Raw genomic sequence first — 24,276 nt, 5'->3', positions numbered from 1 at the left:
GTCCTCTTCAATCGGGTGTTATGCATTTATGTCAAGAAGTGCAGTCATGAGTCACTTCACCGTCATCACATTCAATTATATTATATTATTTAAAATTTGGGTGAAAAAGAATTATAAATTACCTCAGATGCTAGAGGACAGTTACGTCATGATCTGAAAATCTTTCACATGAAACAATGGCTTTAAAGCACAATACATTAAACATGGAAGGGGGAGATGGTATCTACTAAATCCTACTTTGGAGATATTTTTTTGTTATTCTTTTAAACAAACATAGAGACAGCACTTACTAACTAAAGGTGAACTACAAAAACAACATTCCATGTTGCTATGAACTAAGGATTTGCCCACACTTGAAGTGCCACTTTTTCATGTACTGTACTATAGCAATTTTTTTTTTCTGAATGAGAAATTTAAAATTCAAAAATAAAAGTATAGCCAATGCCTTTTATTAAACTACTAAGAAAAGATGAAATAAGGAATGTCAGTTTGTAGGCAATAAGGTATGTTTAAATTCATTTGATTTCAGATGAGACCGATCAAGTGATCTATGGACCGATTTCTAAGTTCAAAATTTGTAATTTTGCAAAGTAAAGAATAGATGGTGGTGTAAATTCTAATGGGAAATATAGAACGTACTTATGCAAATTCCTGCTTTTCCTCCTACCTTCTGGGTTTTAAATGTTCAATCCACCTCTTTAAACAGGACTCAGAATTACACTGGCAACTTAAGCAAATTGCTTATTATGTTTGTGTCCTTTTGTCTATGGCTGGAAAAAAATTCTACATCAAGATGGAATTTAAATAAAAATGGAGTCATCTGAAGCAATTTCCAGTGTGCATTCATATCAAAAGTTAACATCCTTAAGCAAGAGAAATGCAAATACCCTACTGATACAGGGTACTTCATCTTATTTAGCCTTCCTTTAAATTGATCTGTTCTAGTATATTGTCCAGGTAAGGCAATGCAGGATATATATTCCATAAGGATTGGGCAGTACCGTACCATATGTGCAACATTCCTTTCTAAAAGATCTTCATTAATAAGGGTACTTCATGTTGCAGAGATTAATAGCTAATGGAGTCATCAAACAGATACTTCCCCCTTTGTATCATCACGAACTCATGGAGTCAATGGAACACTTACCAGAAGAAATCCAAACAGATGTTGTTTTTCAGAACAAACTATTTTGTTTAGTTCTTCAATATCACGTAAGTTAAAGTTGTCGTGGTATTAATTCAAGAGTTAACTATGGAAAAATCACTATTGAATGGTTATACATTTTTTTCACAAAAAATGTACTTTTATTTGTGGGAGGGGAACTCTCCGCACGTAATGTTAAAAAATCATTTAGTAAGAATTAGAAAAACAGGCAGTGGCAGTAATTAGTACAGTTATGGTTTAGAGAGGCACTAGAAGTGTTTTAGTGGAAGGGAACAACACGGTGGATATCTTCTACCTCTTCCTCCTGAATATCATTTGGGAGAAGACTGTCTACCCCTTGGCCAATACACTGTGGGTTAGAGCGGGACTTTCTTCTGATTGAGCTACGAGATTCGTCAGTGATGCTCTGAATCTGAGACAGGAAGGCCACCCGGCACAACCAGCATATAGAAAAAGGATATTGCATTAGCTAATGAAACACAATGTTTAATTAAAAGAAACAAGGCACACAGCACATTTAAACATCAGTTCTGCAACATAACCTTTATCGCATCCACCTCACAGGCACATTATGTACACCAATTTCCCAAAAAGGGATAAAATCCCTTTATTTATTTCTATAGACAATTATTTCTGCAGGCAGTCAGTGCAATGGCCAAACACTGAATGGCTTCAAAAAAAAAGAAAGAAGAGAAAACTTTTTAAATTAAGGTTTGATATAAGAAAATGAGTAATCATACACTAGAGTTTTACCAAGAGGGATGTGGTATGGTTTCAAAGCCTTTTTTGTATTTTATTTTCATCTTAGGGCTCAGTTTATTAGTTAGATGAATGTGATATCATAAATGGGAGGCCAAAACCAAAAACATATTCTCCAGGTATTTTAAAGTAGTGGTGTTATCTGTTTAAGATATAAAACATCACAGCAAAGGAACTCATTATATATGATCAACAAGATTAATGTTCCATATAATTAAAAACCCCAGAGTTTTACAGTTTAATTTTTAAATATATTCCTGCAAAGGAAGAGGAGAGAAAATGCAATCAAGCAAAATTAAAACATGGGACTTAGATTAAGTAATGGCAGTCTTAGATTAAAAACAGCCCTCGTTTTTCATTGCCAGCTTAGTCAACTTGATCCCTTTATTCTTAAAATTTGCAATGCAGAATGTGTGGGATAAAGAATGTGTGAGATAACTAACAAAAATCTCAGGCTTGCTGGAGAAAAAAACAAATTAGTAGAGATGCTAAGCTGAACATGACATGAATATAAAGATTCTGAAAATGTTCAGAAATTTGCAAAACTAATTAGCTTAAAATAGCGGGTTCTCCCCCATCCTCCCAAAAGTATAAAGGTTTTTGAAATCCGTAAAAATGACTCAATAAAGAGAAACAAGGAATGATAGTTTTAAAACATGAAAGAGAAACATCCGTATATTAATTTGAAATAATGACAAATTGTTTTTAAGAGGCTGAAAAGAACAAATATGAAAAAATGAAGTTATTCTCAACAGCATACTACTTTAGCCATCAATCAAAGGTTTTAAGGTTCTTATCATTAATAATTTAGTACTACTAAAAAGGTAATGAACTTTTTTCTAAGGAAAAATTAAAACTTGACAGAAACTGTGCAGGCATTTCTATTTATTCCAAACTACATGTTGAATGATTAATTGCTCCTCTTCGCTGAAATAACTGAAATGGACTTGGTCCCACTTAGGATTCATAAAAGATTAGCCTCTGCTTGCGAGAATATCCAGAAATAATGTTCTCATTAACTAAAATGCTATTGTTGGTGGCGCAATACTGGAAGAAGGAAGACTTGCCTACAACTCAAGAATGAGAAGCTGAGTTCAATGTAGAGATGTTATTAACTTCTTTTTTTTTTTAATTTCCTTTGTCTCAATATATTTTAGACTGTGTTTGTTAAAAATCTATACCGTTTACGGGCTCTGGGAAGTCGGGGGGGAAGGGAGGGGGGGTGTTAGGGGGGAGGGGGGATATATAGTATGTGCTAGATTTTAAAGTAACGTGACGGCACTTGTATACTGTTGCTCTTTAATTTCACTGTAAAAATAGGACAAGCTGAATATATTAATAGATTGTAGAAATACACCGAAGGGAGGAGTAGAGGGATAGAAGAAAGAGGGGTAGAGAGGGTGGGAGAGAGGACTGGAGGGAGGGGGAGAAGGAAGGGAGGGAGTGTATCGGGAGAGAGGAGTGGTAGAGGGGGAGGGGAAGTAGAGGGGAATTATGGAAGGAAGAAGGGAAGTTGGAGGGGGGGGCGAAAGAAAGGGTGTATGGAGGGTCGAAGGGGTACATTGGGTTTCTATTTTGGGGGTATTGCCGACAAGAGGAATGGCTGTGTTTATTGTTTAATGTTATATGGCCCCGGTTATGCAGAGTATATATGTGACTGTACGAAAATGAAATGGAAAATAAAAACACATTTAAAATGCTATTGCCAAACTAAAGAAAATTCATTACCTCCCTCTCCCTTTCATTCTTCGAGAGTTGCATTTGTTTTAGCATCTGGGATCTCTGCTCCATCACAAGAGTCTTCTCGTATGTAAAAGCTGAAATATCGTTTTCAAACTATAAAAACAAGCAAGTGTTAGTTATATTAAAATTCTCTCATTTTATAGTATATTGTAACTCTTGGCACAAATTTGTACATCCAGCACTCAGTTAATAACAGCTGTTGGGACAAGAATTTCCATTGCTAAGCAAGACAGCCATAAAGCATGATATCAAGAGATCAAGCTACTTGCAACGATAGTCCCAGCATTTTCATTAATGAAGCCTACTATTGGCTTCTCCATTGGCTTTGCTTATCAGAAGCCAGTGGTGAAGTTTGCAAATGGCAGTCACATGACCAAGGGGGGAATGGCCAGAATGTCAAAAACCGATTGTAACTACCACTCGTTCAGTGCTGCCATAAGTTTGAACGGTCACAGAATGAGTGGTTGTTAAACAAGGACTGTAAGTGCTCCATGAAGGTGGTTTTCCCAGGGTGAGGCTCATCCATTGCACTCCGGGTCTGCTGACCCCTGCGATTTCCCCAAATGCGGGAAACTCGACTGCATAATTTGTGGTAGTGGGGGGACTGCGATCAGTATGAGCCGAAGTGGCGCAGTGGTTAAATGCAGCACTGCAGGCTACTTCAGCTGACTGCAGTTCTGCAGTTCGGCGGTTCAAATCTCACCGGCTCAGGGTTGACTCAGCCTTCCATCCTTCCGAGGTGGGTAAAATGAGGACCCGGATTGTTGTTGGGGGCAATATGCTGGCTGTGTAAACCGCTTAGAGAGGGCTGAAAGCCCTATTAAGTGGTATATAAGTCTAACTGCTATTGCTATTGCTAAATCGGATTCAAATTTACACGGGCCCGTTTTAAACCAGGTTACACTGCTATAAGCATGTTGCATATTGTAAAATAAGAAGCTGATACAGACGTGGGCATCTTGTGCATTGTGATACAAACTCTGACCTTTTTGCACTTGGAATGTGACAAGTATGTGGGATATCGCACGCGTGGTCCTGTCATGATGTACATTTTTTTTCATTTTAACAAAATCTTGTCTTGTAATAGATATTCTTGATGCAGAATGGTTATGTGGACTTTAACAATGAATGGGGAATCTGCAGTCCTCCAATCAATGCTGTGGGATGTTGTAATTTACAGAAGTCTGGAGGGCAATAGTTTAAGTTGCCTTGAAAAGGAAAGAACCTTAAGTAGCATCTTGCCAATACATTATTAAGTGAGTGAGACAGATGCCTGTTGTGGTTCGGCAGGAGCCTTTGGAGCTGCTGACTCTGACAGCGAGGGGGCCTATGAGTCAGGCCTGGAGGAGGCGGAGGGCCCTGGACAGGGTTCTGACTCCGAGCAGGGCTCAGAAAGACTAGTTGGTCCCCAGGTAATGACTGAGCCTTGGATCAGTGGGGAGGAGGCAAGAGAGGCTGACACAGAAACCTCCTGTGAGTTGTTTCGGGATGCACGCAGGAGAAGGGCTGACCGACGTAAGGAACAATTGAGGGCTCACAGGAGATGATAACGAGCAGCTGTTGCTCGTTAGGATCTCCTCCTGTGGATAAAAGAGACTGATGGTGCCACTCCCTGGTTGCAGAAGTCAACGTTCCGTTTCTGTTCTAGTCAACGTTCTCCGTTCGCGTGCAACCATCGAGAAAAGCACTTGGATAAGTGACTTGATTCATATAATCCTGTTTTGTAGTAGTTTATGAGTGAGGACTTTTGCCAGAGCATTTATCTGTGTTTATTTTGGGCTCGCGGCCAGCAAGAGCCGGGACTGATAAAAACATTCTTTTGAACGTTCTGTTTGGCTTGGACTAGGTGTGGGGTCAGAACAGATGCCTATAATTATGGGACAACGAATACACAGAAATAAATCCAGAAATGCATTTAACAATAGTTCAGAAACAAAGACAGCACCCTTCCCCAAAAATCACGATTCCACCCACTCTTATCATTTCACTACCAACAGCAGATTCTAGTCACCTACAGACTGCTATATGTGGATTCTGGCCATCAAAAGTTGTCCATCAAAAAGCTGTTTTCAACTTTTGAAGTCAAACATTATAAATCGAATCGCTCCAATTTTAAATTTAATGTGATTTTTTTCCCCAATGAAACCTGTCAAGGTCATCATCAAACACACTTAAATGCAGGATATCTCATCCTATATTGCATCATGATAATCAACGAAGCCTTTATTAGAAATAGCAATAGCAGTTAGACTTATATACCGCTTCATAGGGCTTTCAGCCCTCTCTAAGCGGTTTACAGAGTCAGCATATTGCCCCCAACAATCCAGGTCCTCATTTCACCCACCTCGGAAGGATGGAAGGCTGAGTCAACCTTGAGCTGGTGAGATTTGAACAGTCGAACTGCAGATAGCAGTCAGCTGAAGTGGCCTGCAGTACTGCACCCTAACCACTGCGCCACCTCGGCTCATATAATGTACCCATTTCATGAATTGTATTGATTAAACTACCCTAAAAGGATTTATGTATAAAATGAAAGTCTGTTATAAAATGAGCACCAGTATCAACTATCAAATTTTCTCAGCTTATTTTTTTTTTCTTAGATTCATTTATTTTGGGAAAGCCAAATACCATGTTTTGCACATACCATGACTTAATATTGCACTCATCTAAATTTGGGAGCAAGGTTGATCCCTGCTTTTTTAGTCACACCCACTCATTGCTTTTCACATGTTAGATTCCTTTATTAAGAATTTCTTTACTGGCTGTGGAGTAGATAAGGGAAAGGAGTGGGAAGCTCACTGGCAGCTGGAAAGGACAGGTGCAAAGTTACATTGAATGGGATTTTTTATATCCACTGTGACATATTCTGTTGTTACACAGTTGTTGGATTGGATTTACTGTTCTACTCCAGTGGGTCTAGATCAGAGGTGGGTTCCTACCAGTTCGCACCTATTCGGTAGAACTGGTTTGTCAAATCTACCGAACCGGTTAGAAGAGGTTCCACCAGTGGACCCGGAAAGCAGGCCACACCTACAGAAGAGGTTCCAAAAAATTTTGAAACCCACCACTGGTCCCTGGATATGATTATTCTACACTATCCTGCTCATATTTATAAAACTCAGTGCCTCTGTGGAAGGTAAGGATGACTACTGCGTTTGTGGTGCAATCAGAACATTGCGTGTGTTGAAGTTGTTTTAACGCAAACCAAAGATGCCTTTCAAAAAACAAGTTTACATCCTATTCTTATGCATGCCAGTGCTGTGTGTGAGGTAATTTAAGGTGGTTCTGACAAGTGTCGTCGGCATCTTCATATCCGGTCACATGGGCGGCAAGCCACTCCCATCCGGTCACATGGGCGGCAAGCCACTCCCACAAAGGAGGCCACACCCACAGAGTAGGTTCGAACAATTTTTGAAACCCACCACTGGTCTAGATTGACAAAGTGCCATCTGTTTCAGTGCACCACAGCTTTGGCTGAAATGGAGAAGGGGCAGGAGATAGAAATAGGCAAGAGAAGTTTGCTTGGAGCACAAATTCTCTTCCAAACTTTCCTTAAAATTTGATGCTGAGAAAATGAAGGTCAGACAGATTTAGCTGAGAAAAGGGGCTCCAATTTCATCCTAAATACTCTTTAGGACCTACTTTGAAGTTCAGAAGGATTCCTCCCACACTGGAATTAAAACTTAAAATCTGAACTTGCCTGCTCTCTCCAAAAGGACCTACATTCTCCCACTGATTTGGGGAAATCACTCTTTTTCAGTTGAAATTTTGCACTTCATAAATGCATTAATTGGTAACTGACAGACCTTACCATTTCAACAACTTCTACTTCAGCTTTAATTCGAAGATGGTATAGAAACATCTGAAGATCACTTTTCATCTGAATACTATTATCATCCATCTGAGCTACAGTGAAGATGCGCATTCTACATTTTCTCCACACCTATAAACAGAAAAGCACACTGTCTCTAAAAAATGCAACTAATTATAGTAGTAGCAATAGCAGCTAGACTTATATACCGCTTCATAAGGCTTTCAGCCCTCTCTAAGCGGTTTACAGAGTCAGCATATCGCCCCCACAGTCTGGGTCCTCATTTCACCCACCTCGGAAGGATGGAAGGCTGAGTCAACCTTGAGCCGGTGAGATTTGAACCGCTGAACTGCAGATAACAGTCAGCTGAAGTGGCCTGCAGTACTACACCCTAACCACTGCGCCACCTCGGCTCTTAATTTCACCAGTACAGCTATTGCTGGGAGACTGTTTTTAACTGGAGGCTTCTGATATTTATGAAAAGATACAGCATTGCACATATAATATTTTCAGCATGCCACCATAATATCATTTGTTTTTAGCTCAGCTTAAATGAACGTAGATGGTGTGGCTTAGCAGTTCATATTGTAGATCAGACCACAATAACTTATCCAACAAATTATTGTTAAAGAAATGTTGGTGGATAAGTGCACAATGTAAAGCCTACACTGCTGTTGAAACATATTTTGAAAAGGTTCCCAGTTACCCTGTCTAATAGTGAGACATGCTGGAACATCAACAACTTGATTTAGTTCATCAACAGCTAAATATTGTACATCTGTTGCCTAATGTTCATATGGACTATTATGCAAATTAAGATAATAGTGCTAATGCCAAAATGTGTCATGTCACATTTGGATTACCAGATTTAAACTGAAAAGATCTGGACAATCACTAGACGCTAGCTTGCAGCAGAGAATAATCCAATCTAGAATATCATTTAGTTTTCATCTTCTAGGGCAGGGGTGTCAAACTCATGTCGTCACGGCGGCGGCGTGTGATGGTATCGAGACTGTTTTCCCCTTTGCTAAACTGGGTGTGGCATGGCCAGCGTGTGAGCATCCGGCCAACAGGCCAGGAGGTTGACAGCTCTGTTCTAGGGTATGATCGCATACTTTGAGCCCTTGGTAAATCTCATAAGGAAGCCAATATCTTCATTCAAGTTATTAATTTAAAATGTTGAAGAAGGGAGGGGCCAGTCCTGCATCTTGCAGAACCACAACGGATACCTCACACCAGGTAGAGGAGGAACCACTGAGGAGCACACTTTTTAATTTTCAAGTCGGCTATATTTACTTACTTGTCAGGTGTCCAGCCTAGCCTTAACTTGGTTGCTAATTAGAATGTCAGAGGTTATTTCGTTGAATGTTTTGCCAGGATACATGTTTAACTGGGTTCACCGACAAATGCGTGCTCGACAAAAGCACGCCAATGAAACCGCGGGGAAAAAAACACGAGTTCCAAATCGCGCCCACGAATGAGCGCAGAAGCGCGCCGACAACAGCGCGCCGACAGAAGCGCACTCTAAACCTAACCCTAAAGGTAACCCTAACCCTAACCCTAACCTTAACCGTAATCATGCTTCTGCCGGCGCGCCTTTGTGGGCGCGCTGTCAATGTCGCGGTTTATCGCCACGGTTTTGTCAGCGCGCTGTTGTCGGGTCACGGTTTAACTGCAATCTATTAAGGAAGTTACCTAATCAAAAACTGAGGTAAAGTTAGCCTGGCAAGACTTGTTTATGATAAATCTGTGCTGATATATGCTAGCATTTTGCTGTCTTCAGTAAAAAGCTGTACTTCCTTGCTTTGAAGATAAAGAAAAATTTTGTTGTTGCTCTCACCATCACTCATCAAGCTCATTCTGAGATTTACCTTTCTTAAGTGCCTCTCTAATTAAGGGCTGTGTGTAGCCTATAGTTCAATTTCCTGTCTCCCTTTCATCCTGTTCTTTGCGTTGTTTTTATTAGATCAGTATGAGTCTGAAATAACATTACCTTTTTAAATGTCAATAGCAATATATCTCAATCTTTGCAAAGTTCCCCAAGTAAAATAAATGCTACCACCTTATGTTGTTTCAGGAGGAAAGGAAGCAACATCAGCATGCCACCGTCATGGACAATCCACCATATATCTATGTTGCCCTCACTAAAACGTTCCTGGTTCACTGGAAACAAGTCTATGTTTTTAGCAACTAGCAGAGCTTGTTGTGCAGCTGTTGTTTCTCGTACAGTATCTGAAACACAAATGATAATTGGTATTTTAGAGTTGGGTAAGTAGTATTTAAGGATCTTAACAAGAATCAACATATGCAGAAGAATGAAAGTGTGTTACTTAGACGTAAATCCCACTTCTCAAAGTAGTCACTTACGAATTCACACACAATGGTTAGATGAATTCACCAAAGTCTATTTGCAATGTTCTATAATTTACAGAATTTTTTTGTTAGAAACCACACCTGTATGCAACATCAATCAATTCAATCAATCAATTTTATTATTTGTATGCCGCCCTTCTCCGGGAGGACTCAGGGCGGCGAACAATTCAAGGGGGGAAAAGGGGAACATAAAAAACAAAATACAAATAATAAAAGTAGACAACAGTCGCACAACCATACATGTCGAGAGGGGAGGGAACTCATCACCCCCAGGCCTGCCGGCAAAGCCAGGTTTTGACGGCTTTTCGGAAGGCCTGGAGAGAGGTGAGGGTCCGAATCCCTGCGGGGAGTTCATTCCAGAGGGCCGGAGCTGCCACAGAGAAGGCCCTCCCCCGGGTAGTAGCCAGGTGGCATTGGCTGTTAGATGGCACCCGGAGGAGGCCAACCCTGTGAGATCTAATGGGTCTGTGGGAGGTAATTGGCAGCAGGCGGTCTCTCAAGTACATACATAAGCAAGTGCAGTTTCCACTAAATCCTTGGTAATCTGAGAGGAATGCTGAAATTACTCAATGCTGAACAGAATTAGACAATGGGTTGTGTGAATAACCAGTTCCATATACATATAGATAATGTACATAGCTTGTTATCCGGTGGAGAATCTGATGCTCATAAGGTGACTTAAGGTAAGCACAGGTCTTCAATTGTTCATGAATGGATGTCCATAATGAAGAATAAAAGTGGAACATTGGGCTCAGGTAATAGCCTGCATAATTCTGATATTATAATATGTCATGACCATGTGGCTAAGAGCCGAGGTGGCGCAGTGGTTAGGGTGCAGTACTGCAGGCCACTTCAGCTGACTGTTATCTGCAGTTCAGCGGTTCTAATCTCACCAGCTCAAGGTTGACTCAGCCTTCCATCCTTCCGAGGTGGGTGAAATGAGGACCCAGACTGTGGGGGCGATATGCTGACTCTGTAAACCGCTTAGAGAGGGCTGAAAGCCCTATGAAGCGGTATATAAGTCTAACTGCTATTGCTATTGCTTTAAAGTGATCAAAGATGTGAGGAAGATACAGTCATTTACACAGATCAAAACTAAGTTTGATTTCTGCAACTTTCTACATGAAAAGATTTTGAGAAGAAAACTTCAATCCCTTGGAGTGACCTTGAAAAGCCCCAAACAAATGCCAATCATTTTGTAATGAAGTAACTTTATGACACAGAAAGCAACTCCTGGAACACACCAAGGAAATGCTTTGCGGTAATAGTGAGGGGGTTGAGGAAAAAAAATAGGCATGATTCACCTTCTAAATGGAGTGTGGGGAAGAGGTTTCAGGAGATCTGTGAAAAATGTTATTTGGAGATCTGTGAAAGGGATTATTTTATGTCATGAAGAATAAGGATGAACCTCGACCTATGAAATACATTTCTCCGTAAGTCAAACTCACTGCTACTAAGAATACAATTTCCCATGAAAAAATATGATTTGAATCAGCTGTTGAAGTGGCTTTAACACCAGAACCATGGAAAGATCCCAAACGGGAACTGATAGTCATATTAGTGATAAACACAATCAAATATTTCCTAAAACTCTTTAAAATGCATTAGAAAAGAGTTAAATAGTATCCACCAGAGGGCAAAAGAAAGAAGAATGTTTATGGAAGTGAAAACAAAGCCACACTGCTTCGGAAATAATGGAAAACCCCAAAGGAGAGATACTGAAGGGAACTGAATATATTCCTTTCTTGCATAATCTGTAAAGGATCTGTACTTAGCTGCATAACAAGTTCTTATGCAAGGCTTCCAAGAAGCTAGGAGGACCTATCTATGTGAACCTGAAGGGAAGTTATGGCCAAATCCTTCAAGCTGTAAAGGAAAAGATAGTAGAATAGTAGCTGGTAGCAGATTATCTCAGGACGTAAAGATATTCTCACAGCAAGCTAGCTGCAGTCTATTACAACTAGCCTATTACATGTTAATGAGGATGCAACTGGCTAATTCTTTGGAGATTTTTGCAAGGACCCTGGTAACAGAGGACCAGGCTGAAGAAAGTACCAGAAAAGATTCATCCCATGAGAATTAAAAAGCCCTAATAGTTCTGTCTCTGCCACCAGCTTTGAGTGTGCAGCAGGGAAACGGGATTGCTTTAGTGTTAGCTTGACCAACTGATCACGGTTGTATTCAGTTTGTAGATTTCAATAATGAAAATCATACAGATCAATGCCTAATTGGAAATGTGAGGTTTAAAAGTGGAGTGGATTTAGTAACCCTTTCTTGGCATCAAAGGATATAATTTGAGCTGTTTAACACTTAAATAGACCCCGGAAGGCTGACAATTTCACTGACAGGGTATTGAGATACTTCTGATGGAGACCAAGATCCATGGATGTGTTAAAAGACATGCCTCTCACTCAGAAATTAGCATGCCAGTGGTGAAAAACTGCATCAGAGAAATGGTTGTCCTTTCAGTAAGGTTTTCCTGTAGCTAAGCATCAATTTATAGCTTGTTGATACATTGGAAAAATGGAGCTTGCTGGAGATTTTCCAAAGATGGAGAAATCTGAAAATACATGTAATGATGCTAAGATAACATCAGTGGTGAGATTCAATTTTTTTTACTTCATTGGGGGTGTTTTTTTGGAACCCTGACAACCAGTTCTGTGGGTGTGGCTTGATGGGCATGGCATGGCTTGGTGGGCGTGGCAGGAGAAGGATACTGCAAAATCTCCATTCCCTCCCCACTCTAGGGGAAGGTTACTGCAAAATCCCCATTTCCTCCCGATCAGCTAGAACTAGGGAGGGAGAGAACAGATGGGGGCGGGGCCAGTCAGAGGTGGTATTTACCGGTTCTCCAAACTACTCAAAATTCCCACTACCAGTTCTCTGGAACTGGTCAGAACCTGCTGAATACCACTCCAGATAACATGCTTGTAAGGAACACTTCCGGAGATGAGCAAAACAGTCCTTATCACTACGATGTTTGCATCAGTTTGGCATAAAATGAAGTATAACATTCACATTCACTGAAATGGCACTGATAGTCACTTTTATGAATCAGATAAACCTCAAAAGAACGAGAAATATCTTAAAATTGCCCCAGAGCTACAATTGTATGGAAAGGTATGTAGTAAGATTTACTAAGAATTTTACCCTGCGTATGAATCACAGAGACTAGATACGGGAGTCTCATTTTTGAATGCTTCTTTAAATAGGAGCTTAACTAGGTACAGAGCCAATGCAGATGAATACATAAATTTGTATACGTTCAAGTGGATAATATCCCAACCATTAATTACTGTCTGTGAGATTCAATTCACTCTGTTATCAAGCCATCAATTGCAGGATACAGTTCTTTGAAACTTTCAACATGATAACTGTCAATTCGATAAATATAAACTCTCAATTTACTCGTATCGATTTAAAAAAAAACACATACCAACAAAGTTTTTCCAAGAGAATCTATTATCCGTCTGCTTCCAGGATTGAGGCCATGCCATCAAAACAGTGTTATGTTTCATCCCCCCGAGACCAGCAGACTGAATCAAATGAGAGATTCCATCTCTAACACTGGGGGACACTATGATTTGGCAAAATCCTTTGGTTTTCTCTGTTCCCATTAAAGAGCGAATATTCTTTAGGGGGGAAAAACAAATTAGGGTAAAAGGCATTTAGACAATAAAAAAAATATGAAGAATCTTCATGCACTTTAAGGATTAATAAGTTTCTCATGTAAGCTTTTGCGAATGCAAGTTTAATTATGAATCTACCGTATCCCTGGGAAAAAAAAAAGATACTTTTAATCAGTGTTTCTCAACCTTGGTGACTTTAAGTCCTGTGGACTTCAACTCCCAGAATCCCCCAGCCAGCTATGCTGGCTGGGGGATTCTAGGAGTTGAAGTCCACAGGACTTAAAGTCACCAAGGTTGAGAAACACTGCTTTAAATGAACAAGTGATGTGGCTAAATCAAAAGCAAAGAAGTCACAGGCTACATGAAAACATTTAAAGATCTGTAAATTAGGAAATGAATTACTGATGGACCAATTATCACCTTTGTTACCTGGAAATTGGATTTACTTCTTAAACAGGATGCAAATTTAGCAATTTCTGAGAGTAAGAAAACGGAAGAAGACTAGGTGTAATTAACTCTACTGGTGCAATCTCCTTCTGTGTTTCCAGAACTAAATATAAATTAATATAATATTAGGAAAATTGGCATTGGACTACAGCAGTGATGGTTAACCTTTTTGGTGCCGAGAGCACCAAAGCACAAGCACGCCTGAATGCACGCGTGCTTGCCCTAATCCTCAAAATGCAATGTGAGCGCCCCCTGTGCATGTGTGCCGCCCCTGCGCATATGTGCACGTTCCCTGCACATGCGCCTCACCGTATATGGGTCCCGGCCCCCGTTTTGCCTTCCAGGTTGGTGCAGGAGGTTTTTCAGGCCCAAAATGGGGCGCGGGGGGCTGGAGATCTCCGCAGTTTCTCTCCAGCATACCTAGGATTTCTCTTCCATTCCTGCCTCCCGTGCCTTCCCCGATCTCTGCAGTTTCTCCCCAGCGCGCCCAAGCTTTCTCTTCCATTCCTGCTACAGAGAGGCACCTGCGAAGGGCGGAACCTGCAGAGATCGGGGAAGGCCCCGCCCCATGCATGCGCGACAGAGACCCGAAGACCAGCTGGCCGGTGCACGCAAATGCACGGTGGAGCTGGGCTGGGGTGACGGCTGGCGTACCCCTAGAGACGGCTGTGTGTGCTGTAGGTTCACCATCCCAGACTATAGCTTCTCCTTGTTTTAAAATTATTCTAAGTGTCTTATTGAATCCATAATTATGTATGCAAAATAATTTATATTTTGAATACATGTAATTATGTACAGGTTACATGTAATTAAGTTACTTAGTCTTAGCCAGGGTTCAGTAATAACTCCTGAAATGTTCCTCAAAGTCTGTTCTTTTCTCAAGTGAAGTTCATTCTTTCATGTACACAGTCTATCCTAGTTTATTTTGAAAAGCAAAGCATAATTTCAAAATATCGTCTAATTTTAGGGAAAGAGCTCTGTACTGCTATATTGCTTTTAAAATAATCAAACAGTGGGATTAAAAATTTATATCAGCAATCATTTACAAACTGCTGAACCATTCTCTTTTCCTGAAAGTATTCCAAACAGACTTCTGAGTGTCACTATCTTGTTAAATATTTATTCTACAATTAAGTCAAAGCTGACTTCATACAAGCATTTTGCTGCAAATAATCTCAAGTTTATTCTAATTCTGTACTGCAGACGATTCAAAACCTATTCTTGTGAAAAAGCCCTATTCAAAACTTTCTAAATATAGATTAAAAACAATACATTTTATGCTCTCTTTTATACATTAAATATTTTGTGCAAGAAATGGGATAGCCTGAGCTATCATGCATTGAATTCTAAATAAATTCTAAGTGAAAAAAATGTAAACAAGATGTATTAGTAGACTATTTTTCTTTTTGACGAATTCATAAGTGAAAAACCTCTGAAGCACAAAGAATCATCCACTACATATGCTAGATGGGCCAGGATAAAATCATAATCTCTTGTTTTTGTGCATATCATGTTCCCTATTCCAATGATCTGGACTGCACTGATAACTTCTAGCTACAATGTCTATCTTCCTCTATCAACAGCAAGATGGATGGATTTGATTACAAGTTCAATACTGGATGTTCTGAAGTCTGAGGTTGGAAACAGAACACCCTGCCAAAAATTATCTATGTGGTTGTTAAGAATTAACAACTGTAGAAAAATTAAAAACCAATCTCTCCTTTTAGTATATAGAGAGTGGCCAATCTGAACTTGATGCCATTCACCGAACAGCAAAATATTGTTTATTGGGTTTTTGGGGGAGGTGGTGGTGGTACTATTAGAACTCCTACTACCTAGTTAAGAGACAATGTTTCCCCATATAGCGATAAGATTGATAAATCAATACATTTTATTATTATTAAAATCAAAAACTTAGAGTGATAAGGAATTCTTGCCAGAGCATGTGAAAGAAGTATCCCTGTTACAAATATCCTTCTCCAAGTGATGCCATCTACTTTACAAAGGTTTAATGTTTAGTTTTCCACTAAAAGTGAATATCCAATGAAGAAAATATAATTGGTCAATTCGTAAATTTGATATACATATATTTTTCTTTTATAACGTAAGATGGTTACTTATTGATGTTATTGTTGTGACTGTGAGATGGGTAGCTATAGAATCAATTATTAAGTAAGTAAACCAACAAATAAACTTCTACCTTTTACTTCAGCACCAAATGTATTAGTATTATATTACAGTTCTTGACTGGCTTTTAATCACCTTCAGATGTTGATTATATAGTTAGGATTATTATGTACGGTATTATTATGGACAATCTCGAATATAAATGTATTTGATAAATACAAATGTTGTAAAAAGGGGGAGACTCTTTCATTGGAAGAAAAATAAAGATGATAAAAGTTCAAAGAATAAGAAGAAATTGTTTCTTATAAATAAATACCTTATCTGCACTGACTCTCAATCTTTCATGTAGCAATCACTAGAGAAACATCTGGTGTCAAGTAAGCTGTTTTTACAAGTTACAAAACAGCCTCAATTCTTTGAATATTGTGAAGCTTTTTGCTAGGCAATTAACATCAAAAGCAGGAATTTCCACTAGCAGTTTTGTGATACTAGAAAGCACACATGAATATGAAACCTTACAATCCTTATTTTCTTGGTGTTCATATATATATCTATACATACCTCTTCAGCTCTTTCAGCTTCTGCATATTTATCAAGGTATGTTCCTGGCAGTACAGATCCCACAATAGTCAATCCTTTTCCAGCTTTCAACTGACAGGTAAAAGAAAGCAGCCGAGGATGTTTTACTAACTGTTCTGAATCCAAATTCAGTAGTACCAAGACTTGAGGCCTGAAGTATATAATATAAAAATAAATTGTAGTGGATGCCTCTTCAAGATCATAAGTTTTCCAACACAAGGACACAGCATTTCATAATGCTATAGGCTTTACTTTCAATATATATGCCCTATAATTTACAGGTGGCTCTCCCTGTTATGTTTACTCCCAGATAGGATTTGATGTGTTAAAATATGAAATGCATTCTTACCTCCAATTTTTGGTATGAGGATGACCGTGGTCGACTCGAAGTAGTGCATAGCGAGCAGCATTTAAGGACAAACCTCGGATTCCATCTCCCCATTCTTTTTCAGCTCTTAAAAGAAGAATTAACAGAGATTTGCAAACATTACAGGTTTGCGATAGTTCTATTTTGTTTTGATATGGTAGACCGGTGGTCTCCAACCTTGGCAACTTTAAGACCTGTGGACTTCAACTTCCAGAACTCTTGAGAGTTGAAGTCCACAAGTCTTAAAGTTGCCAAGGTTGGAGACCACTGCGGTAGACAATATAGAGGCTTCAGGGGCACAAGTTTATACATTATGCTTTATTTTAGACAACGTTCCTTGAGCGCTATCAATGGCAAATTGAATTCACATATAACAAATGTGAATTCACATGAATGGAAGTCCATGAATGCAAGATTGGTAAACGGCTTGAAACTGTAGCAACTTTTTAACAGATGTGTAATTAGAATTTACTGACTTATGGAAATGCATATAATATAGTGCATTTAATATCTGCAGTCTGTTTCACCATCTTTAAATCTCTTCGAAAGGAGATACTATTCATTTAGTGGATTACAGAGTAACCAGAATGGATGATCAGGTCCTTTGAAGTATAAATAACACATCACAACTAATATTTGTCATCCATATCTATATTTTACATATAAAATTCAACATTAATATTTCATTGAAATAAGTGGTCATAGCATAAATCACAGTGGCACATTCATTTCGCAAGTCTCGGTTGGATTCATCTTTGCTTTTGAATGTACTGAACCTTGAATAAATCCATTCCATCATTTCTCCCCAAAGTGGAAATATTTGAATAAGTAGCTTTTTTCCCAATCATGAAACAACTAGAAGAGCCGAGGTGACGCAGTGGTTAGAGTGCAGTACTGCAGGCCACTTCAGTTGATTGCTATCTGCAGTTCGGTGGTTCAAATCTCACCGGCTCAAGGTTGACTCAGCCTTCCATCCTTCCGAGGTGGGTGAAATGAGGACCCAGACTGTGGGGGCGATATGCTGACTCTGTAAACCGCTTAGAGCGGGCTGAAAGCCCTATGAAGCAGTATATAAGTCTAACTGCTATTGCTAACTGCTAACTAATTCTCATATTTTTTATTTATTTATTTAATTATTTGTTTTTATTTATGAGCCCATGTAATAAGTAATTAGCGGACGCATGGTAAAATTTATCTACAGATCAGGACAACATTCTGATCTTCACCAGATATGCTGGATTACGAACTGCAAAAGCTCAGGGAACATAGGCAAGGAATACATGATTTATATTTTAAAGCATCCAGTGAGCATTAACTTGCTTATTCCTACTACCGTATTTTCACGCATATAACCCGTGGGTTATATGCGGTTTTTACATACACAGCACGCCCCCGGGGGTATAAAAGTGGGCGGGGTATACGGAAAATATTTTACACAGATTAACTAAAGGGAGAGCTTGGGACCACCACTTTCCTCGTGGCAGTGGGCTGGCTCGGCGGCTCGGGCTCCTTTTCTCCCTTTTCCTGCTTGGGTTTCGGGACGCCTTCGTGAAAACCCCGCCCCTGGCTATGGGCGAAGCGACCAGGAAGAAGCAGGAGGCGAGAGGAAGCGCAGGCGGTGCTCGGCAGCCCGGATTCTGCTTCGCCGCCAGTTCAGCAGCTCCTCACCTTCTCTGGCTTGGAAGTCCGGCAGGAAGGGAAGGGGAGGCGGCGGCTGGCCTGAAAACGGAGCCACAGCCGCGCCGCTGCCACAGCCGCCTTCCTGCCGGACTTCCAAGCCAGAGAAGGCGAGGAGCTGCTGAACTGGTGGCGAAGCAGAATCCGAAGCAATCCGACAGTGACAGAGGGAGGCAGGAACAGGCAGGAACGGAGGAGAAGGGAAAGTGCTGAGGTCGGAGAAGGGACGGGAGGCGGGAACGGAGGAGAAAGCCTGGGCGCTGGGGAGGGAAAGTGCTGAGATCGGGAAGGGACGTGCTGTGATTGCGGGTTATATAAGAAGGCGGGGTGTACAAAAACTTTTTTACATAAATCTTGAAAAACCTGCGGGTTATTTGCGTGGGCGGGTTATTTGCGTGAAAATACGGTATATGTAAAACATTTTTTATATATATTCCAAGTAATATGTTCAGCATTTCTTCAAATAAAAGTACAAAATAGCTGAAAAATGCCCATGGAATAAAGATATTAAATAATTAAGTGTCTTTTTAAAAGAACATTGCAACAAAATTGAATTACATATACTGTAAGTAACACTTGTAATTAAATATTTTGCGTTCATGTCATAAAAGTTACTTTCCACCAAGTGTATGAATGTTTTTTAATCAAACAATAAATAAATATGTATGCTTACCCTCTATATTCTATGTATTTATAAATACATCCTGCAATGAGCATGGCAATCAAGGCGTAGTACCAAGAGCAAATGAACATCAAAGCAAGACACAAACTCATTCCTAAGAATGAAAGAGTCCTGAAAGGAAACATGTTCTTAGTTGGTCATACTTATGTATATGTTCTACTTAATCCAACACAACGACAGTGTTTCTAAACTAACATCATTCAATATACATACTGAGCAGAATAATGCAAATACAATAATTAACCATCTTGCCATGCCTGGCTTTTATCAAGGAACTCAAGGCAATGTAAAATAATCCTAGGGTTTCAATGTTATAAAATGAACTGGGGTCCACAAATTATAATGCTAAATTTACAACATAAAGCTGTGTCTCTAAAACAGGAAAAGGTAAAGATTTAAAATTATTCCAAAGATGTACCCATAAACCAAATTTTCTCTGGGAAATATATGCATGTTCCATCAGATACTGATTGTTTCTAATCTACAGTAATTTTTTTTCATAGTACAAACAAAACTACAGCATTAGCTGGTTTGTTATATGTTTTGATTGTTACCTCCCGAGTCTTTCATGGTTTAGGATATGGGCACCTCTCTATAGTATCTGCCCACTTAGATAGGTGGCTTACTCTGTCTCACTTGCTCCACTATCATTTTTTGGAATTATGCAAGTGGGCCTTTTCAAATGCTGTTCCTCTTTTAAGGAACAGAATTCCAAATGTCTCAGTGGAGGCTTCCCTTCTGCTCAAAAAAATCCATTAAATCCTGGCTAATTCACCAGGCCTTGGGTGCATAATAGTATGCATTCCCTCTAGGAAAAGAAGGTGTCTTTTGCTTGATTACTATTGAATGAATAAAGATTTCCGATGCTATATATTTCTATATATTATTGTTGTTGTTGTCATGAATTAGGGGTGATTTAATCTGTACCATTTGTTTTAATATAATTTACAAGGGTTGCAATTATACCATATCCGTCAAAGTTGGTTTCATTCACTGTGGTTTTATAAGACCAGTTACATAAATTCATACATGAATGCTCTGTATTAAATTTCCAGTGCAACCCACTACCAGATTATCTATTTTCTAGAACATGCATTAGAAGTCTATAAATAAAAAAATTATAAATATCATTTTTAAGGAACGTTTATAAGTGAAATTGTATGTGTAAGTCTGTTTAAGTTCAAATTCATTCACATACTTCCAATTCCTATATTATGTTCAGTTACAAATAATACGCTGTTCTTGCTATTTATTTCCCTTCTCTCATGCGGAAATAATGAGATTTATTATTACTCTCTTCCTCTATTTCTTATACAAAATTATATTCTCTTATAGAATGCTGAAATAAATGAGCAAATAAAAATATTTTATAACTAAAAATATAAGTTATCTTAAAAAAGAATAAATTTATGAACAAAATGCTTCCAGAATTAAATTAGTAAAGAACATGGTGTACCAGTGGTAATATTTGAAACGAGGTCTCCAGTTTGGTGTTCGGAGAAGAGTTTGAAGTGCACAGGCCAAGTTCACAAACAGATAGCACATAAGGAAAAACCTAGGGGGGGAGAAAACATGTTTATAATTTAAATGAATGGCACTATTCACTCAAGACATGAGAACAGAGATAGAAGAGGACAAGGTTACAGATAGAAATTGCAATCTTAAAAGATTTCTGATGTTATAAAAAACCAGGTCCAGACAATTTTTGTAATTTAGTGATGAGGCATGTGATTTGTTGCCTTTCTGCCGTTTCAAAAAAAGCAAAGGTTCCTTTCAGACTAACGCACTAAAACCCTAAACACTAAAACTGAATTTTGAGGTATTAAAAAAGAGACAAGACTTTCCAGTGTGTGAGTCTATATTACACTTCACAACATTAAATAAAAAAGGCAATTGCTCCATAATATACTATAATGCCTATCCCAATTTTGTGTTTTGTGAGTTTGATGCTCACTAGTGAAAGAAAGTAAAAGGCTGGCAATGGAGAAACAAATAACATATTTTATCCACCAGATTTTTAACATCTTTGTCAGTAAGAGAGACAGGAAACTTCTTCCTGAATCTAATTCTGTGGGGAAAGTCTAAACCAGGGGTAGTCAACCTTTTTATACCTACTGCCCACTTTTGTATCTCTGTTGCAGAGGTGGACCCCTACCAGTTCGCACCTATTCGGTAGAACCGGTTCGTCAAATCTACCGAAGAGGTTCCACCAGTGGACCCAGAAAGCAGGCCACACCTACAGAAGAGGTTCCAAATTTTTTTGAAACCCACCACTGGTCCTTGGATATGATTATTCTACACTATCATGCTCATATTTATAAAACTCAGTGCCTCTGTGAAAGGTAAGGATGACTACTGCGTTTGTGGTGCAATCAGAACATTGCGTGTGTTGAAGTTGTTTTAACGCAAACCAAAGATGCCTTTTAAAAAACAAGTTTACATCATATTCTTATGCATGCCAGTGCTGTGTGTGAGGTAATTTAAGGTGGTTCTGACAAGTGTCGCCGGCATCTTCATATCCGGTCACATGGGCGGCAAGCCACTCCCATCTGGTCACATGGGCAGCAAACCACTCCCACAAAGGAGGCCCCACCCACAGAGTAGGTTCGAACAATTTTTGAAACCCACCACTGCTTTGTTAGTAGTGAAATGTTCTAACCGCCCACCAGTTTCACAGTAATGGTGATTTATAAAGTAGGGAAGTAAAGTTTCCCTTTATAAAATTTATAAAGCAGTTACAGCAAACCCCTACCGCTCACCATGAAAGCTGGTACGCCCACTAGTAGGCGGTAGGGACCAGGTTGACTACCACTGGTCTAAACAGACACACACAACCTTGCAACTTCAGGCCATGCAGAAAGACTGAAAATGTACACAATGAGTGCTTGGTAGTGCAGTACTACCATCCAGATTCAAAGGGCAAAAAAAAAAAAAATGACCAGGAGATTTGTGAGCACAGACCTAGCATTAAACACGTGTCTTTCTTTCATATAAGCACTTATCCCAACAACTTTGGCTCTGTGCCATGTTATTGGCTGCAGATGGGGAATGTTTGATTGAATGAGTGCTCGGTCAGTAGTCCCAGGCAGAGAACAAGGTGCAGTTTCTCTTACTTTCTCAGAGCAGTACTCTCAAATCCTCACCAGTGTATATATTGTTACAAATGCAGGTAAGAAATTGTGTTAAATTTGCAGGAGAAATTCTCAATCCATCTTTCAGGTTCTCTTTTCCCCAATCTGCCTACCCAATTGTTACTGTCTGATATTGTATTTAATATAAAATTATTACGTATCTTTTGATGAAACTAAAACATCACACTATCTCTCTTGCATCTGTTATTTCAGTAGCCTTCTTTTTATGGCAGAATGTCTCCTTAAAATATTTTATTTTGGCTAGTATTCTTCAGTCTTAGCTTTCGGGTTTTATTAAAAGCAATTCTCTTCCTTCCTTTTAAAGCTGTTCTATTAATTTTGTCTTTTGGATATTGTCTCTGGAACCCCTTATGGCTTGATACCCAACTTTGCAGGAGTGCTTCCTAAAAATAAGACTGCAATTTTTAAGTGATTTTAAGTTAAATTGCAAGACAAATATGTTAAAAATCTACAAAGACATACGTACATGGAGAGTATTGGAGCCACACTATCCAGAGAAGCAATAAGAATTCCAATCTCACAGATAAATGCAGTAAGGAGCAAAGCCCATGTAGGTTCTCCATTGGCTTTTCCATGACCAAAAACCTTAAAAAAAAACATAATTGTGTTGACTGAAAAGGTACAATATACTCAGTTCAAATTAATTATCAACCGCACTAGATTATCTGCTATAATTTTTGAAAGTCACAAATCTGAAGCAGCTTAGTTCAAAACAAGTACCATATTTTTCACTCCATAAGACGCGCTCTCCCCCCCCCTGTACCCGCCAAAAGTAGATGGAAATGTTTCAGCATCTTATGGAGCGAATATTGCGTCCTTTGGTGAACAGCGGCCAGGCCGCAGCGCAGCAGGGGGTCCTTTTACAGTGTTGAACTCCCTCTCTTCTGTCTTTGTCATTGCCTGCTTCTTCTGTCTCTATTCCACAGTGCAGGAGTCAATTGGCAGAACTGGCACATGAGAGGACCCCTATCTGCGGACCTCTTAGGCTCCGTCTGGTTTTGTTCCCCCTCCTCTAAATCTAGGTGCGTCTTATGGTCAGGTGCATCTTATAGTGCGAAAAATACAGTGTATATTTCAAGCTTAGATTGGCAAACCATCTTTGGAATACAGGTAGATTTAAAATGGCAATTGGGACTCAAAATTTCCATTGCTAAATGATGGCTATTCATGTAACCCCAGTTGGCATGTTCAACTCCCTGGCAGCTTCCCAAAACCAAGCCAGCAAAAAAGCAAGCAGGAAATTGCAAATCCACGCAGTTAGCAATAGCAGTTAGACTTATATACCGCTTCATAGGGCTTTCAGCCCCCTCTAAGCGGTTTACAGAGTCAGCATATCGGCCCCCACAGTCTGGGTCCTCATTTTACCCACCTCGGAAGGATGGAAGGCTGAGTCAACCTTGAGCCAGTGAGATTAGAACCGCTGAACTGCAGATAACAGTCAGCTGAAGCAAGCAGATATGTGGCTGCTGCCAAAGGGATGCGCAAAGGGGCAAGTGAGGCTCAGGACAAAGTGCATGTGCAAGGGAGGGACGCTAAGCATGGGGGGAGATGTTCAAAAGTGTGGCATGGAGAGGTATGCAGGAGTGTGTGAAGGAGGTGTGGCAAGGCTCAAGGGTTGAAAGGGAGGTGTATATAGTGAACTCAGATAAGAGGCACATACGGCTAGCAAAAGCGAGCACTAAAACATGCAGGTAATAAAGAAAATGTGGCAGAGAGGAGACAGATCTTTGGATGGTAAGTGAGTCTGGCATGGCAGGATGGGAGG

General features: G+C 39.6%; 1 protein-coding gene across 6 annotated transcripts in view; it reads right to left on the bottom strand.

Moving 5' to 3' along the window:
* Positions 1 to 24,276, bottom strand: part of SLC12A7 (solute carrier family 12 member 7) — a 128,518-nt gene that overhangs the window by 24,619 nt on the left and 79,623 nt on the right. For 4 of the 6 annotated variants that reach the window (XM_087721932.1, XM_087721933.1, XM_087721938.1 and 1 more), the window contains exons 13-22: positions 22,978 to 23,096; positions 20,816 to 20,914; positions 19,351 to 19,470; positions 16,983 to 17,087; positions 16,616 to 16,784; positions 13,288 to 13,483; positions 9,541 to 9,710; positions 7,479 to 7,610; positions 3,653 to 3,760; positions 1,461 to 1,577 (exon numbers count right to left, since the gene is read on the bottom strand). In XM_087721932.1, the coding sequence (XP_087578058.1) occupies positions 1,461 to 1,577; positions 3,653 to 3,760; positions 7,479 to 7,610; positions 9,541 to 9,710; positions 13,288 to 13,483; positions 16,616 to 16,784; positions 16,983 to 17,087; positions 19,351 to 19,470; positions 20,816 to 20,914; positions 22,978 to 23,096 (1,335 nt within the window). The remainder of the gene's footprint in view (positions 1 to 1,460; positions 1,578 to 3,652; positions 3,761 to 7,478; positions 7,611 to 9,540; positions 9,711 to 13,287; positions 13,484 to 16,615; positions 16,785 to 16,982; positions 17,088 to 19,350; positions 19,471 to 20,815; positions 20,915 to 22,977; positions 23,097 to 24,276) is intronic. The other 2 variants (XM_087721936.1, XM_087721937.1) reach the window with 1 other exon arrangement.

The sequence above is a fragment of the Thamnophis sirtalis genome, unplaced genomic scaffold (genome assembly GCF_051295495.1).
Source record: "Thamnophis sirtalis isolate CommonGarterSnake01/CBP01778 unplaced genomic scaffold, rThaSir2_p1.2 scaffold_8, whole genome shotgun sequence".
Taxonomy (NCBI): Eukaryota; Metazoa; Chordata; class Lepidosauria; order Squamata; family Natricidae; genus Thamnophis; species Thamnophis sirtalis.
The sequence above is the reverse complement of the archived record's forward strand: the minus strand, read 5'-3'. Positions and strand labels throughout refer to the sequence as shown.